The sequence below is a fragment of the Manis pentadactyla genome, chromosome 10 (genome assembly GCF_030020395.1).
Source record: "Manis pentadactyla isolate mManPen7 chromosome 10, mManPen7.hap1, whole genome shotgun sequence".
In the NCBI taxonomy this organism is placed as follows: Eukaryota; Metazoa; Chordata; class Mammalia; order Pholidota; family Manidae; genus Manis; species Manis pentadactyla.
In genome coordinates, this window is record NC_080028.1 from 15,506,674 (window position 1) to 15,522,730 (window position 16,057).

The 16,057-nt window shown below is 46.1% G+C and overlaps 1 protein-coding gene across 2 annotated transcripts in view; it reads left to right on the forward strand.

The window, feature by feature from the left end:
- Positions 1–11,087, forward strand: part of NUAK1 (NUAK family kinase 1) — a 97,364-nt gene extending 86,277 nt beyond the window's left edge. For both annotated transcript variants that reach the window (XM_036891070.2, XM_036891069.2), the window contains exons 5-7: positions 1,966–2,085; positions 3,591–3,723; positions 6,476–11,087. In XM_036891070.2, coding sequence (XP_036746965.2) covers positions 1,966–2,085; positions 3,591–3,723; positions 6,476–7,623 — 1,401 coding nt within the window. In that variant the 3' untranslated portion in view covers positions 7,624–11,087. The remainder of the gene's footprint in view (positions 1–1,965; positions 2,086–3,590; positions 3,724–6,475) is intronic.
- Positions 11,088–16,057: the final 4,970 nt, after the last annotated feature.

Consider the following 16,057-nt stretch of genomic DNA (forward strand, 5'->3'; position numbering starts at 1 on the left):
TCTGCATGTGTTGGCGGTGGGTACCTCTCACGCATGCGTGTATTTGGAAGATCATATGGTGCTTCCGGTGCTGCAGACACTGCGGGTGGGAGGGCATGTATGTTTTCCTCTGGATGCGCTCTGTGCTATGTTGGTTCCTGTCTTAGCCACAGTCAGGGAGGATGAAGCCCTGGGACTTCTCAGGATGGTCCAGGGCTGCAGCCATTCTGTGCCAATTCTGATTGACAGGGCACACTTCATAAAGCTTCCAGCCAACTTCCTGCAAGGGACTCGGGGCCATGATAAGAAAGTGGAATTCAGGGCAATTAAGTGCAATCTGAGCCCTGAGAATGTGTTTTCTGAGGGGCGGCCATACAGCCAGCTGCGCTTTCAATGACATTCCATTCATTCAGGGACGACTTTTACAAAATAGGCTTATTCTGTGGGCTGCATACAAAACAGAGCCTCTGTGGCATTCGGGTTGGGCTGCTCTCTGGGCATGAGAATCACTCTGCCTGTATAAAAGCCTCAAATGGAAATCAGCTCCGGGGGTGGCAGAAGCTTGCAGTGGCTCAACTTGTGGGACTGGAGTGAATTTGCAGATTCCCCAGGGCCGTGTGCACAGCGGTTTGACACGGGGGTTTACATCGCTGTTTACTAGTTAACTCCCCTGGGATGAATAACCTCATCTCCCTAAACTTCAGTGTCCTTATCTATTAAGTAGGTTTTTAAAAAATTGTGATAAAGTATCCATAATATAACATTTATCATTTTAACCAGTTTTAGATGCATGGTTGAGTGACATGAAATACATTCATATTGTTGTGTGAATGGGGTTTTAGATGGAATTTGATTAGAGTGTAAAGTGTTCAGAACACTGTCTGGTACTTGGAGGTTGTTCAGTAAGGGGCAGCTAATTTGTTTGTTATTATTTTGCATCTCTTAATGATCTTGTGCTTTTTCACAATATACTACCTGCTCTAGAGACAGGTATTTCTTGGGTGGGGGCAGGTACTAAGCAGTGGATTTGACAAAGATGAAAGGTGTGGAACCTGCCACTTGCTTGGGGGACTCAGAATCTAACAGGCAAGGAAAACTTAAAAATATATATATTCATGCATATTATATGTATATATGTGATGTGTATATATATGATAATATATATGTATATATACAGGGAAGAGTGCTGCCATAAAGGATAATAAATAAAGCATGTCAAGAAACCAGAGAAGAGAATGATTCCAAGGTGTATACAACACACAGGAAGCAAGGTTAGGTAAAAATTTGCATGGAGCTTGAAGACTTAAAGGTTATAAAGCATTTTTACATTCATGGTCTCATCTTGGTTGATACATCTACTTTCTTATTATTCTCACAATTATCCTGCAATCTGAAACAGGATAGCAATCCTGGATTCCCATTTTCTGGTGGATAGATTGAGGCTCAGAGTAGCTAAGTGGCCTGCTCCATGTTACCCAGATGGCTAGGGGCAAAGTTTGGACTGAAATACGATGACTCAACACCCAGAGCTCTGGATCCATTTCTGGTTTTCCAAAGCGTGATATGCACATGGCCATGGAGGCAGTGTGATGTTAGTAAGCCCCAGACGGACGAGTTTCTGACTGATAGTTATACTTCAATGTTTTATCAGCAACATCAAGCCTCTGATTTGGTGGATATTTCTCAGGGCAAGTCCAAATTGAAGGGAAAGTAGGAGTCCGTGTAAGAAGTAACTTTAAGTAAGTAAGAGAGCTTGCAGGATACAGTTAGGGCAGAACTTGTGATGGATGCCAGGGAGGGCAGCTGGGAATCACTGGCTCAGTCACGTTAACTGGAGACACAGGACTGGATTGAAAATGGCCATCCAGCCACCAGACCCACCGAGGTGCCCCTCCGGCGCTCCAGTGCCGTGTGGTGGGAGTTGCTCCATTGCAGACACTTCCTGGAACACTAACAGGCCTTCCTGGTTCTTGCCTCTCTTCACAGATTGCTGACTTTGGGCTTTCCAACCTATACCAGAAGGACAAGTTCTTGCAAACATTTTGTGGGAGTCCACTCTATGCATCTCCTGAAATTGTCAATGGGAGACCTTATCGAGGGCCAGAGGTGAGTATGTTGCCTAATGTATATGGGGAGTCGGAAGGGGGACGTGGACAAAGGAAAGGGGGGAGGGGCAGGACTGAATCTGGGAAATATTAAAAAAAAAAACCTTTTTTTTCCTTGTACAATTATAAAGACCGTAAGGTACACATCATGTTTTACTGTATATACATACCATAATTTATTTAATACTGCCCTAGATTTAGACAGATTGCTTTCAGTTTTTCCCTATTAAAACAAAACAGACAAAAAACAAAAGACCCCCAAACTCTGCAGTGAATATCTTTTTGCATTATTTTTAACAGCAGGTATTTTTGATTAAGGAAATACATTTTAATTGCATCTTCTAATTCATGACACATGCCTGAAGCTTTCAGGGCCACTCTAAGAGATGCGTATGTGAAAATGGGTGGGTGGCGGGTGATTTTTCTCTTTTAAAAAGATGATTCTCTTTACAGAGAGATTCATCCACTCATTATCCTTTAAATAGCAGCTGCTCAGTGGCTTGAAACATTTGCTTCCAAATATTTATCTGAGAGGGCTTGGGGGCAGGGCTGGGGAGGGAAGAGAAGGAGGCCGAGCGCCTCTGCTAGTTGCAGTTAAGAGAGAGTCTCCCTAAAAGAAGGATGTAAGGGAGGAGCATAGGATTCAGTCTACAAAACTGGAAACTTGACACCATAAATTTATCATGGATGATGAATGCTTCTTTCATCTTCTATCATCTGTTTTTGAGGTTATAAGCTGGCAGCCTCTGATCTGGCCAGCAAGCTTACTTTATTTGGCCAATTTTCATTAGCCTTTTCTAAAACAATTGAACAAACATTTAATAGTTAGGAGATTTCACGTAGAAGTCTGGTTTCTGACTTGTCTTGAAAAACCAGAGGGCCTAACACCGCTGGGTCTACATTCCTACACGGCTGCGTCTAGCCTCCTGAGGCTGCCTGCTTAAGGCGGGCAAATGCTCACCACAGCTTGTCTCTAACACTCCACGTTGTACTCCCAGCAGGTTTCGTTGCTGCCTGGCTCCTATTAGCATTTGAGTTTGCAGCCCCTGATCCATCTGAAGAGGGTGCACAAGGAATTGATTCCTGGATAGGAGTGACGGTCCCAGTGTCTGGGTCGCAGCTCCATCACTGGAGTGGGACTTCTGGCGAAACCATTTAGCCTCCTTGTGCCTCAGTATTCTCATCAGTCAAATATTGAAAATAATCCCGGCCCTGCCTTTTTCATAAAATTATAGGAGCGAAGGAGATAGTCTATTTAAGAAAGTTCTCATGCTGTCTGGGGCTGTTGGCTTTGGGTTGGCATGGAGAGGTCAGGCTCTGCAGCAGGCCCCAGGCTGCACCGCGTATCAGCTGTCAGGCTGCGGTGGGAACCTGACTGCCAGGTGCTAAGTTCCGTTCCTGGGGTCTCTGGGGGTGGCTGCTCACAGACTGTGATGCTAATGGTTTGGAAGGCGTCCTGGAATCTGCTTTCCAGCTCTCATATGATGTCCCATCTCTCTGCTCCAGGTGGACAGCTGGGCCCTGGGCGTGTTGCTTTACACTCTGGTTTATGGAACGATGCCCTTCGATGGTTTTGATCACAAAAACCTCATCCGGCAGATCAGCAGTGGAGAGTACCGGGAGCCCACGCAGCCCTCAGGTGCGTGCCCGTGGTGGGGGGAGAGGCTGAGAGGCTGCGGTCAGCTTCCAGCTCTCTAGCTCACTCTTTCTGCTTCTGTTTTAATGTCAGGAAGGAGTCTCCTGCTTTTTCTCTTTCTCCCCTGTAGAGTTTTGCCTTTGGCAAAGCTGGCTTGTTAGGTTGCTTTGCTCAAATCTTGCCAACTGGAATTTTCAGAAGAAATGTCCTATGTGGCAGGCAGGCTAGGAGTCCTGTCTGCTTGCTCTATGCACCTGGGCAAGCCCCTTATTCTGTTTGGATTCAGTTTTTCACCTACAAATTAAACTTTTGGAAAAGGTAAGGTGGTCCCTTCTCTGTGTAGACACCATCACTAAACCGTGAGTGCCATGAGGGTGGCACCTGCTCTTTTCACCCCTGGCTGGGGATGTGGCACACGGGCATTGTTTCATTATCTATTGCTGTTATAATAACTCTATTCCATCCCTCGCTTCCCCCAGAACAAGCTCAGCGATTTCACCCATGTAGCCATATATCTCGATTCTGACCTTGCTTGGGTTTCCCCAGTGGCTGCGGTCAGAGGGCAGCTGGGCTGGGCTGGCTGTGGGACACTTCAGCCCTCTTCTATGTGGCCATCCTCTCCAGGCCTCTCTCTCCAGGAGGGAGCCTGGGCTTGTTACAGCCCAGGGCTCCCAATGCAGGAAGAAGCAGCTGCCGGGGCCCTTAGTGTCTGCACTTGGAAGCCAGATAATGTCATTTCTGCCACATCAAGGCAACTGAGGCCACAAGTTCCATCTCTTGATGGGAGAGCATCAGGCGTGGATGGAAAGTGTGTGTGCAGGTGGCCATCTTTGGAATGTAGTTAACACAGACACTTCATGTATATGCATACTACACACACACGCACACCCTGTTGGTTCTCATTATTTGCGGTAGTTATGTCCTATGAAGGTGGTGCAGACATTCGAGTTCATGAACACAGAAGCGTTGCTCCTAGGAAAAAGACAGGGTCTCAATTCCTGTGAGCCTCTGCTCACAATATTTCTGTCAGCTGATCAATACATAACCTTGTTTTATATATGTTTAGGTTTAAAGAGACCTTATTTAAAATACATTGTTGATTCATTAACATTGAACTCATTCATGGCTGACAGCACCGTAACTCATGTCTTAATGAGGCTTATCTGACAAACAGGTTTTCTCCATAAGGCACATCCCAGCCTTCCTGCTCTTGGGAACACTGGACGTGCTTTAGCACTAGGGTTGGGGCCATTTTACACAATAAAATCAACAGAAAGCATACAAATGTCAAAAACATGGACTGTATAGGCTGTGAATAGTGTACCTGTTAGCAGTGTGAGAGCAGAAACGAGAAGGCAGAGCGTCATTGCCTTATGTGACCTCAGCTGGGAGATGCATACATGTTGGGGGAGACTCACATTTTTGCCACTTGGTGAATGTATAGAAATGACCAAGAAAGTGCCACAAGTATTGATTTTGGGGTTAGTGAGTAGTGAGTAGGCAAATTTATAAATATAGAATCTGTGAATAATAGGGGTTGACTGTTGTATATGTATGTGTGTATGTATATATATATGTTTATACTTTGTGTGTGTGTGTGTGTGTATATATATATATATGTATTTGTTTGTTTTGTTTTCCAGTAAGCCAACCTGGTGGTGTTGTTTTTTTTTTTGAGAAATTTTGTGGTGGTCTTATTTACTTCACCAGTTAAGTGGCATCAACACAGTTCCTGGCACATTACAGAAGTATAGAAAATATTTATTGAATGACCATCCTGTTAGTTCTCAGGGGTGCAGCTCACCACCAGCCCCATTGCCAGACTCTTGCCAGCTACTCATTAGCCTATACATGTGGCAGAGAGGAGGTGGCACCTTCCCAGGATATATAATTCAGTTCCCTCTGGGGGAGCACAGTTTGATCTAAAAAGTCATTTTATAAGCTGTGAGCATCAGCTGGTTCCTGTGCCCTCCTCAACGTCCCTTTGGGGCTTTCCCCTGATTCTCCAGCAGTAGAAATCCGCAAATGGAATTTTTCAGACAGGCTGTAAAAGGATAGCAGATAGAGATCAGCTCTCTGATCTGACAGCTCGGCAGGCTACCACTTATGTCTGAAAGGGAAAGGAGGTGAGCTCGCTGGGTGTGAACCTGGCCATGGTCTGGCCGGGGTCAAGCCAGCCTTGGGGACGGCCCCTCTCACCGCCCAGGTGTGCCAGGTGTGAGCTCCTCTCCACCTTTTCTCTTTCCCTCTCTGATGAGGGGCCTTTTTCATGCCATCTCAGCCCCAGATTTCCTTTTCATACTTCCCCAGTGACCCTGAGCACTGCATGTTTATACAAGCCTACCTTTGGAGGACTGAGGAAAGCTGTGGTAATCTACATCTGTTTTCCCTGTTGGTAAAATGATACCCACCAAAGGAGTGGCGGGGCCTGCACGGGTCTGCTGTCTTTCCCCCTATCTTGTAAGGGTCTGAGCTGATGGAAAGCTCAGTATTCCTGTGGCATTCCTTCACTTGTAAGGAAAACACGCCAGGATGTGATAGAGCACTGACTGGCCTGTTGTTCTGCATCTTGATGCTGCTTTTGATGTACAGTCTGGAAGATTTTGGCTTCTGGCTCCAGAGTGTGGCTGGATCAGGACTCCAGTTGGAGTTTTCCTAAAGTGAGCATGTGTCCCTAGCCAGTCCTGGGGTGTCAGCCCTGTCAGGAAGCCAAAAGCTCCCATGTAATAGGGTCTTTTTATTGCTTGTCCCATAGATGCTCGAGGACTCATACGGTGGATGCTGATGGTGAACCCTGATCGCCGGGCCACCATCGAGGACATCGCCAACCATTGGTGGGTGAACTGGGGCTACAAAAGCAGCGTCTGTGACTGCGACACCCTTGCCAGCTCCGAGTCCCCACTCTTGGCTCGCATCATCGACTGGCACCACCGTTCCACGGGGCTGCAGGCTGAGACTGAAGCCAAAATTAAAGGCCTGGCCAAACCCGGGGCCTCTGAGGTCATGCTGGAGCGGCAGCGCTCGCTGAAGAAGTCCAAGAAAGAGAATGACTTCGCCCAGTCTGGCCAGGACTTGGTGCCCGAAAGCCCATCCAAGCTGAGTTCCAAGAGGCCCAAGGGGATCCTGAAGAAGCGAAGCACTAGCGAGCATCGCTCTCACAGCACTGGCTTTATCGAAGGCGTAGTGGCTCCTGCCTTACCCTCTGCTTTCAAGATGGAGCAGGACTTGTGCCGGACTGGCGGGTCCCTCCCCAGCTCCCCCGAGGCAGAGGCGCCAGGTAAACTCAGCCCCAAACAGTCGGCCACCATGCCCAAAAAAGGCATCCTGAAGAAGACCCCGCAGAGAGAATCGGGCTACTACTCCTCCCCCGAGCGCAGCGAGTCTTCGGAGCTGTTGGACAGTACCGATGGGAGCAGCATCCCGCCCCCCAGCCCCCCGGACACAGCCAGGGTGGCTTCCCACAGCCTCTCCTGCCGCAGGAAGGGCATCTTGAAGCACAGCAGCAAGTACTCAGCAGGCACCACGGACCCAGCCCTTGTCAGCCCTGAAATGCCCACACTGCAATCCTTGCTGGAGCCCGGCGTCCCCACTGAGGGCCTCTCCCGGAGCTACAGCCGGCCTTCCAGCGTCATCAGTGACGACAGCGTCCTGTCCAGTGACTCCTTCGACTTGCTGGATTTGCAGGAGAATCGCCCCGCCCGCCAGCGCATCCGCAGCTGCGTCTCTGCCGAAAACTTCCTGCAGGTGCAGGACTTTGGGGGGCTCCAGAACCGGCCCCGGCCCCAGTACCTGAAGCGGTACCGGAACCGGCTGGGAGACAGCAGCTTCTCCCTCCTCATGGACATGGATGATGTGACTCAGGTCTACAAGAAGGCTCTGGAGATCTGCAACAAGCTCAACTAGCATCCTGGGGTGCAGGGGCGGGTTGGGGTGGGTACGAGGGAGCAGTGGGAGCAATGACTTGTGCTAATGAGCTGGTTACCTCTTTGCTGGCTGTGATAATAGACTGAAAAAGGATTGGTGCCATTTCTCTTGGCCAGGTTTGCAGCCTTGAGCCAGCACCCACAAGGGAGAAGTGGGCTCTCTGCCAGCCCTGCCAACTGCCACTCAGAATCTGGGTCCTAATTGGCGTTTGCTTTCTGGCACCTCCTAGAGGACCAGCTGTCCAGGGGAGGTGGTGTTGGCCAGCACTTAGAGGGTGGGGCGGAAGCATATGGGAGAGGGAGCATTTCCCTAGAAGTCGTCCAGATGCTTTTCTGAAGGAGGGGCAAGACAGACTGGGGCCACCTGTTCTGGGTGAGGTCGGAACTTGCTCCTTCTATCCTCACATCAGCAAGCCTGGTCTGACTACATGGGGTTGACAAGTAGATTTCAGCAACCTGAGCTCGAATCTGTGATCAATTGATAGTGGCTGCTGGGTGTGCTGGTTCGAGTAGCCCAGGCACCTGGGAGGAGTACTGTGTAGTAATGGCTGCCATGAGGCCCGGAAGGGGGCAGTAGCACACAGGCCATGTAATTGCCATCCTTGACCTGGCTGGGCCCTGGGAGTGTCAGGTGAAGGTGTCCTAAGGTGTCCTGGGATCTATATTCTTCCTTTCATGCTGCTGGTGTGGCGTTTGTTAATTTGCTACTCTACTTTGAATGGAACACAGGGCCTTGGTCAGAGAGAGAATACTCTGAGCACTGCTAAGGATTGAGAGTCAACCCATGGTGATTTTTTTGGCTTCTTGTTGTCTGCCTCCTCTTCCCTGATGTCTGCCTTGCTCTTCAGCACAGCCTTCCAAGGGTGGACAGGGAAAACAGTGGTGGTGTCAGAGGTCAAAACTATGGTGTATAACAGAGCTTGGAACTCTCTGTGGTCTGCACAGATGAGTGGAAATTGATCCACACCAGCAAGGGGGCAAGCTTGTCGATTCCTTTAACATCTCAGTATTAACTGGAGTGCTCCCTGCTGGGTCTTCACCTGTGTGGGTGCTTTGAGTTGGATGAGATGTGTCCATAGGCTTCAGAGGAGTAGCTGGCTCAACATTGACCTATTTACTAATAGCAAATGGTTTCCCATCCACCAAGTGTGGAATCCTCAGACGTAGGTGAGTCTGCTTCTAGGAAGTTAGCGTGCAGGTGGGATATTTGGGTGAAGAAAGGAGAGCCAGGCAGAAGGTGCATTCCCCACACACATAGGTATTCTGTGTCATGGGTTTGAACTCCTAGGCTCTGGGGAGAAAGAAAGTTCTAGACATGCAAATGAAAAAGGTGTTGAAAGCAGAGTGGATGGGGAGGAAGCACACAGGAAAGAACATTTCCCTGGAAGTCATCCAGATGGTTCTGGAAGAGGCAGAAAAGAGATGTGACAGGACATTTGTCTTAAAATGTAACTTAACTAGTTATTTGACTTCTAGACACCAGATTACAAGTGACAAGATGTCACTCCCACAGTGGGACACCTTTTGGATGTGGGGTTTGAAATTAATGGTCTTATTTGGGAATGTGGGATGACTTGAAATTGTACTGGCCTGGGCAAATCAAAACCCTTGTTTCAAGATGGTCAATTTCTGATAGTCATCTAGAAATATAAGGAGGACAAATCTTGGGGGCATTTTTGGGAAAACCAACAGTTCATAAGGAGATGAGAAAGAATTTGCCTTAAAGCACTAACAGTGTGAATTAGAATGAAACTGTCCTTTCCCTAAGGAGATGGCTCCATTTCTCCCCTCACCACCAGCTCTGGGTGGGGGCTTGTGCATTCCTTCAGGTTGAGCTGAGTAGTGTATTATGGGAAGCATCTCAGTTTCCTTTCATTCAGTTCCACCTCCTTCCTGAACTCCAGCATAGGTTCAAAGGGAAAAAAATCTGTAGATAGCAAATTATGTGTGGGGTTTGTGTGGGTGCATGGAGGGCATTCTGCAACCTCTGAGCATCTTACTCCCTGTCTCACTTTATGCAACCTTTTCTGAACAGCCTGTATTGCTACGCTGCTGGTCCCTCACGCATGGCAGCTGGCCTCGTTGGTAGTTGTCAGTATGACTTCAGTGTAACACCTACCTACTGGTTGATGCATTTTTTTCCTTTTGCCAAGTGATTGCATCTGTTCAGTATTTTCCATACTTCTTATCTTTAAGTAAAAGTGAAACTATTAAGGAAAATCATTTTACTCTCCCCATCTCACCACCATGAAAAACACAGGTGTGTTCTCTTTTGTCAATAAACCTGGACAGTGGATTATGGCAAAGGCAGTCCTCCACTCAGAGGCAGGGATTCTGAGTTGAGTCCTGGTGTGCTGCTAACCAGCTGGTGGCCATAGGCACCTACAGTGTTTTGGGGGCTAAGCCTTCCCTTCAGTGAGGGCAGGAGGGGTAGATTTGCTGGTCCTGCAGCCCTGTCTAGGTCTGACATTCTGCTAATACCCTCAGATTCTAGATGCAATATCAATGCTGTCCTTTCGAGGAAAAGCTTGGAATAGTAGGAAAATCCCTGAAAAGTCCTATTGTCCCTACCAGCCAATTCCCATCCAAGGAAGTCATGCTTGATTAATTTCCATGGAATTAAAGTGAGAGACACTTTTATGATCCAGTGGACCAAGCAGGAGATTCGATGTCAGCTGTCCTGGTCCTTCCCGTGCCTCTGTAGGCCTTTCAGTGTCTTAGTTTACATGTCTGCCAAAGGAGTAGAATTCTACTTCTCTTTACAGGTAAATTTCAAGGCATGATCAGTTTTCAGGAAGTGCTTCAAGACCCCAGGTGAAATTACAATGCCGAGTGCTCTCTGAATTTCCATCCCTGTTGTAAGGTGCTGCTGCTTCAGATGATGGGGGGCACTTTGCAGGGTGAAATCCAGGTGAGTGTTACCCAGGCCTGTTGTCTTGAGTACAAATGTGAATGATCGACTGACTGCTTATTGCCAAACTGGAAATGTTCTGTAGGGATTTACTGGCATGGTATATCATTCCTAGAAGAAAAAAATAAGAGAGAGAGAAACTTGACTGCACATTTTTTTTTTAAATCCGTGTTGTGACTTTTATTTAATTTCTTTTTTTTTTTTTTTGGTAATAAAAAGTTGACTTTTTTATTTGAATTTGTCTTTTTTTAATTTATTGGTCTGAAAGGCATTTCAAAGGTATTATAATAATATATTGGTGTAATTTAATTGGTGCAACATGCTTTATGGCTCCAGTCAAAGTTGGTTTTCACTCATTTGGTTGGTTGGAGCCCAGAACAGCCTACAGGGAAAGAAAAGCTGGATAACCACCCAAAAGTTGTTTGTATTTTTATTGGAAACTGATTTTTGTTTTTTCTTTGTTTTCGTTTTTTTTTTGTTTCTGTTTTTATTTTTAAATTAAATAAATTGCAATGAGCTGAACTGAATTGGGACCTTGCTTCTTTCTTTGGTTATTTTTCTCTGAGTTAAATAAGTGACCCAAGAACTGTGAGGAACAAAAACCCACCCAAGTCAGCGGAAGCATGAAAGGGGGATTTATTGTATGCTCTCAGAGGAGGAAATGCAGCCGGAATTCAGCTCATGTCTATTTTTCTGCCTAACAAAACCAGGAACTGGAGAGGTAGGAGCCGAGAGGGCCACAGGCCCCTTCTATGCTCCCCTTTGCCTAATAGCTTTCTTCTCCTTCTGTAGCCTGCAGTTCTCCGCCCTCGTTTTACGACCCACCTTGGCTTATCCCGGAGTTTCCAAATGTACCTATTCTGGCTTCCGAAAGAGACAGCTGACCCTGTTCCTTCAGTCTGCACGAGAGACCCCCCAAAGTTTACTGCTCATTCTCTCTTCCCAGGCTTCAGCTTCCCCTGCCTTCCCCTTCCTCGGCCCTGCCCTGGTGTGCCAAAGGCAGATAATTGCTCAGAGTCCGAGATCAGCGGGCCATGCTTCTAATGGGGAGGAACACTGCTCTGTCTGTAAAACGGCATCCAGGGTTGCATTTTGCCATTGTCCCTTGGGCAAACAGACCCTGCAGGAAGCTCTTGGAAACAGGGATCGATAATAGGGTGAGATGTTCCTGGCTCTTAAAATAGCAAATGACAGCCAACCTTACCCTTGTATCAAACACTGGAGTCATGCTCTACAGCAAATAGTGTGAGGGGATCCATGCAAGAGAAGCCTAATTTTCCAAAGAAATTGCAACTTTCTCCCCTTGTCTACTGGGAGAACATTGGATGTAACATCATCACATGTAGCAAATGAAACTATAGGATGCCAGTTAAACAATGTATATGTTTTTAGTATAAGTATGTCCCATGCATGGGTCATGTTTACACTGAAAAAAAAAGTTATTAAAGTTATTTGAAATTCAAATTGAACTGGGCATCCTACATTTTGTCTGGTAACCTATCTGATGGGGCTTAACTGGCTAAATTGACCAGTACCGGACATGATAGAGGCTTGGGGAACACATGCTTATAATTGTGGCCTGCCAAGTTTGGACATGTCCATGCCTCTCAAGCTGGGCTGAGGTGGGAAGAATTCCACTTCCAGTCTGAGTCTGATGACTGCTGTTGAGTCAAATTGCTTTGCTCATTGGGTTTCAGTTTTCTCATCTGTAGAATGGGTATATTAATTGCTATTGAAACCCAATTCCAAGAGGTCTGTGAAGAAGGAATGAGAGAATTTCTATGAACTCACCCTGAGTGTAAAACTCATTATGAATGGGAAACCACAGTGCTTTCTTTACAGAGCAATATTCACTCCCTTTGAAGACAGGGCATTTATAAGGCCACCCCCTTGGCTCTTAATTCCCGCTTTGGTCCCTGCTGTTATTAGTAAATGGGCCTGTCAGTCATTTGCAGGGTAAGGGACTAAGGTAAAGTTTCCTTGAAAGTGAACTCCTTTGGAAAGACAATGCTAAAGCCAGGTGGAGGGAATAGCCTGTGTGTGGTCTAGAGGCTAGACCAAATGTGACATCTCAGGGGCAGTAAGGACACTGGGGTGGCTGGAGTGGCATAGTTTACATATTGTCAACTGGTAGGTTGGTAAGGTTAATGGGGAGTAGTCATTTTAAGGAGGAAAATTGCAATAATATTTATTAAGCTTCTACATGGTGCTATTTCATCCTTATAGTGGCAGATCCTAACTCAGACTACGTTAAGGAACAAGATGCATTTATTGCATGTCTCGGGCATAGCTGGATCCCGGGATTCAAGTGATGCCATTGACCTCTTTTTCACTCACTCACTGGACATGAGTTCCATTCTTAGGCAGGCTCTCTCTGCATGGCAGCATGATAGCTCCTGGTAGTAGCAGGGTTATGAGGTCTTTTTAGTCTATGATCCTGAACTCAGAGTCTTACTATCTGGCATTTATGTGCCAAGGAAGGACTGATTGGCTTTGCTGGGGTCATGTTTCTCCTTCCGGCCCAGTCAGAGTCCAGGCACAGATGCTCTGATTGGCCAGCCTGGATCCTGTGCCCACTGTTGTATACTTGAATGACAGCTTGTTCAGAGTCAGACTCAGGAGGACAGCTTCTCCAGAAGAAGGGATGCAGAGCTGACAAAACAAGAAGTTACACCTTTTGGGCCTCAACTTTCTCATATATAAAATAGCATTAAATAATATCTGACTTTCAGAATTATTGTGAAAATTAAATACAGTAAAGTACCTAATACAGGGCCTGTCAAATAGAAGATTCTTAATTTATTCGGGCAGTATCAGGGAACACAACAATATTCAATAATACTATAGATAAGAGATATATTTGTTAGGAAGATTTTAGCTGTAAAATCAGCTATAATATGAGGAAATCTAACTGAAACCAGTTTAAACATTACAGGAGCTTTATTAGCTTGTTATCTGGAATTCTAGAGATAAGGTAGATTTCATGGTTACTTAGGTCTAGTGGGACAAATGGATATCAAATCAATAAGCAAACATGCCCTCCCCCTACCTCCAAATTACAGATTGTGGTAAGTGCTATGGGTAGGTTGCAGAGATGGAGAATTAAGGGAGAGAGATACTTTTATAGAAATAATTATCAGGGAAGGCATCTTTGAAGAAGTGACCTTCCAGCAGAGGTTTAAAGATGGAGAACTAGCTATATGAAGAATGAGCATTCTAGGCAGAAGGAACAATATGTGCAAAGGCCTTGGGATCTTTAAAAGAGAGCCTCATGGTTAATTTCAGGTCTATTGGCATAAGAAAATCATGGTCTAGGGATTGTGGTGTTTTGTTAAACATATGCAGCCAAGTTCTAACATGGATCGGCTATTATCATTTATGACTTTGTGTTCCCTTAATTACAAATGGCTGCTTCCTTTGACAGGTGGTCCCCAGATGAGATGCATACAATTATGTGCAATTTTAAATGAGAATATGTTTCCATGCAGAAATTCACTGCCAATTTATTGAAATTTATGGAGAGGATGTTTAAATCACAGAATCATGCAAAGTTTGGTGCATGGAAGTGGAGCAGCAGTGATACTCAATGAAGACCTGAAAGTGCAGAGTAAGGTTTTCATGTAACAAAATCCACTGCATGCTGTCACAACTGTCCTGTTCCAGTAGGGAATTGTGTGGAAAATTAGGTATCAATTTTTCAAAAAATTGTGACAATGATTTTCCTAATAGTGAAAATTTTGCACTGTCCAGCTCTACCTGACTGGGAATATTCACTGTCTTGACCTGTTGATTTCCCTGCCCACTCCCTGTGCTAGTTTTCATTTGTGAATTAGTTTGGATGGGCTATGTTATGCTAACATAACAAATAAGCCCATAAATGTCAGTGGCTCAATATGATAAATGATTGCTTCTTACTCTCACCAAATCCAATACAGGTTGGGCAGTTTTCTTTGTCAGTTTATCTCCATGCAGTCATTAGAGGACCTGAGCATCTTCCATTCTGTGGCTCTACCATCTTGGGGTCCTTCATTTCTAGCTGTGCAAATGAGAGAGAGAGAGAACCCAACCTAACTTCCTGGATGGTCTTGAAGTCTGTCGTACTTCCAAAGTGGAAAATAAAATAGAATTAGTGGACACATACCAATCTTTTTCACAGCTTATATCTACATGGTGGGGAACCAATACAAAGAAAAATCATCCTTGTAAATATTGGCTGAGTGCTTAGTGAGTGGCAGGCAGTTTGCCTACCCTTTACACACATCATCTTCTATAGTGCTCCTCAAGGTCCCTTATCGCCATCTTTACAGATGAGGTAACTGAGTGCCGGAAACGTGTGGTGTCTTGCCCCAGTCACCCAACTATTAAATGTGTAAATTCAAATCCAGGCCTGGCTGACCAGCTTCTGAGTCCAAGTTTTTAATTACTGTTTTGTGTCCCTGGGGTGATCCTTCTTCAAGTCAGGCAACCTGATCATAAGCCCCATCCTGTCACCATCTCTGTTCATTTAACTGGCATTTTCCTGCAGGAGTGAAACAGATACCCTCAGGAATGCAGACACGTGCCTAAGTCAGTGTACGCTCCAAAAAAGTGGGGAGAGGAGAGCAACTGTCCCCTCAACTGATGCCTCCATTGGTGTCAGGTTCTAGAAGATCCAGTCTCAGCACATGGAATTAATAGTTGATTCAGGTTTTGTTTTTTTTAACTCCTCTAGAGTGGAATCAGATGGAGGAGTGGGTCTTTCTCCCATCTGAGTACCTGCTGTGGCTCAGAACTCGGTAGAGGAGACAGTAGGCCCTCAGGGGCTAGGTTTCTGTCCAAAGCTGTCTACCCCCAAACAGGGCTCCAAATACTCTTTCCTGTGCTGGTGTGCTTCAGGAGACCCTGCTTCTAGATGGCTGAGGGTTCAAAGTAACTGCTTGGAGCCATATGGAAATAGAATGTCAAGCTGGTTGCATGGGCCTGCGTGGGGTCAGGCATTGCAGCACCAACTTCCATCACACAAAAGGCAGAGCATTGCCATGTCTTCAAAGTCCAGAGCAGGGTGATGATAAAGGCACCATTCCAAATCACACTTCTAGAGGAACACTTCACTGTCAGGTGAAACTGAGGGTGAGGAGCAATTCATTTGGGAGGCATCTGGAGAAAAGGGGCACTAAAAAGTAGCTGTTCCGAGAAAGTTTTTCAATCTGGAATTTGTGAATCACTGAAGCTGAAAAACATCTGATTCAGCAGTGCCTAGGCATTCCAGAAGCTTCAGCCATCAGGCTTTGGAGTCCAGACAAAAGGATGTGTACAAAACAGAAAGCCAGATGCAAAACTCTGAACCAGGCCTGCTGGTCAGCTCCAAAGAGGCCACAATTGTGGGTTCAATCCCTGTGAAGTACAGATGATCCCTGGCAGTGGGAGCTGCTTAGACTGACTTCTCATAAACTCGTATAACTGGGCACCATGATAACAAAGTAGAGACAGGGAGGGCTTGGGAAAAATTGCCTTCCCTTTTTAG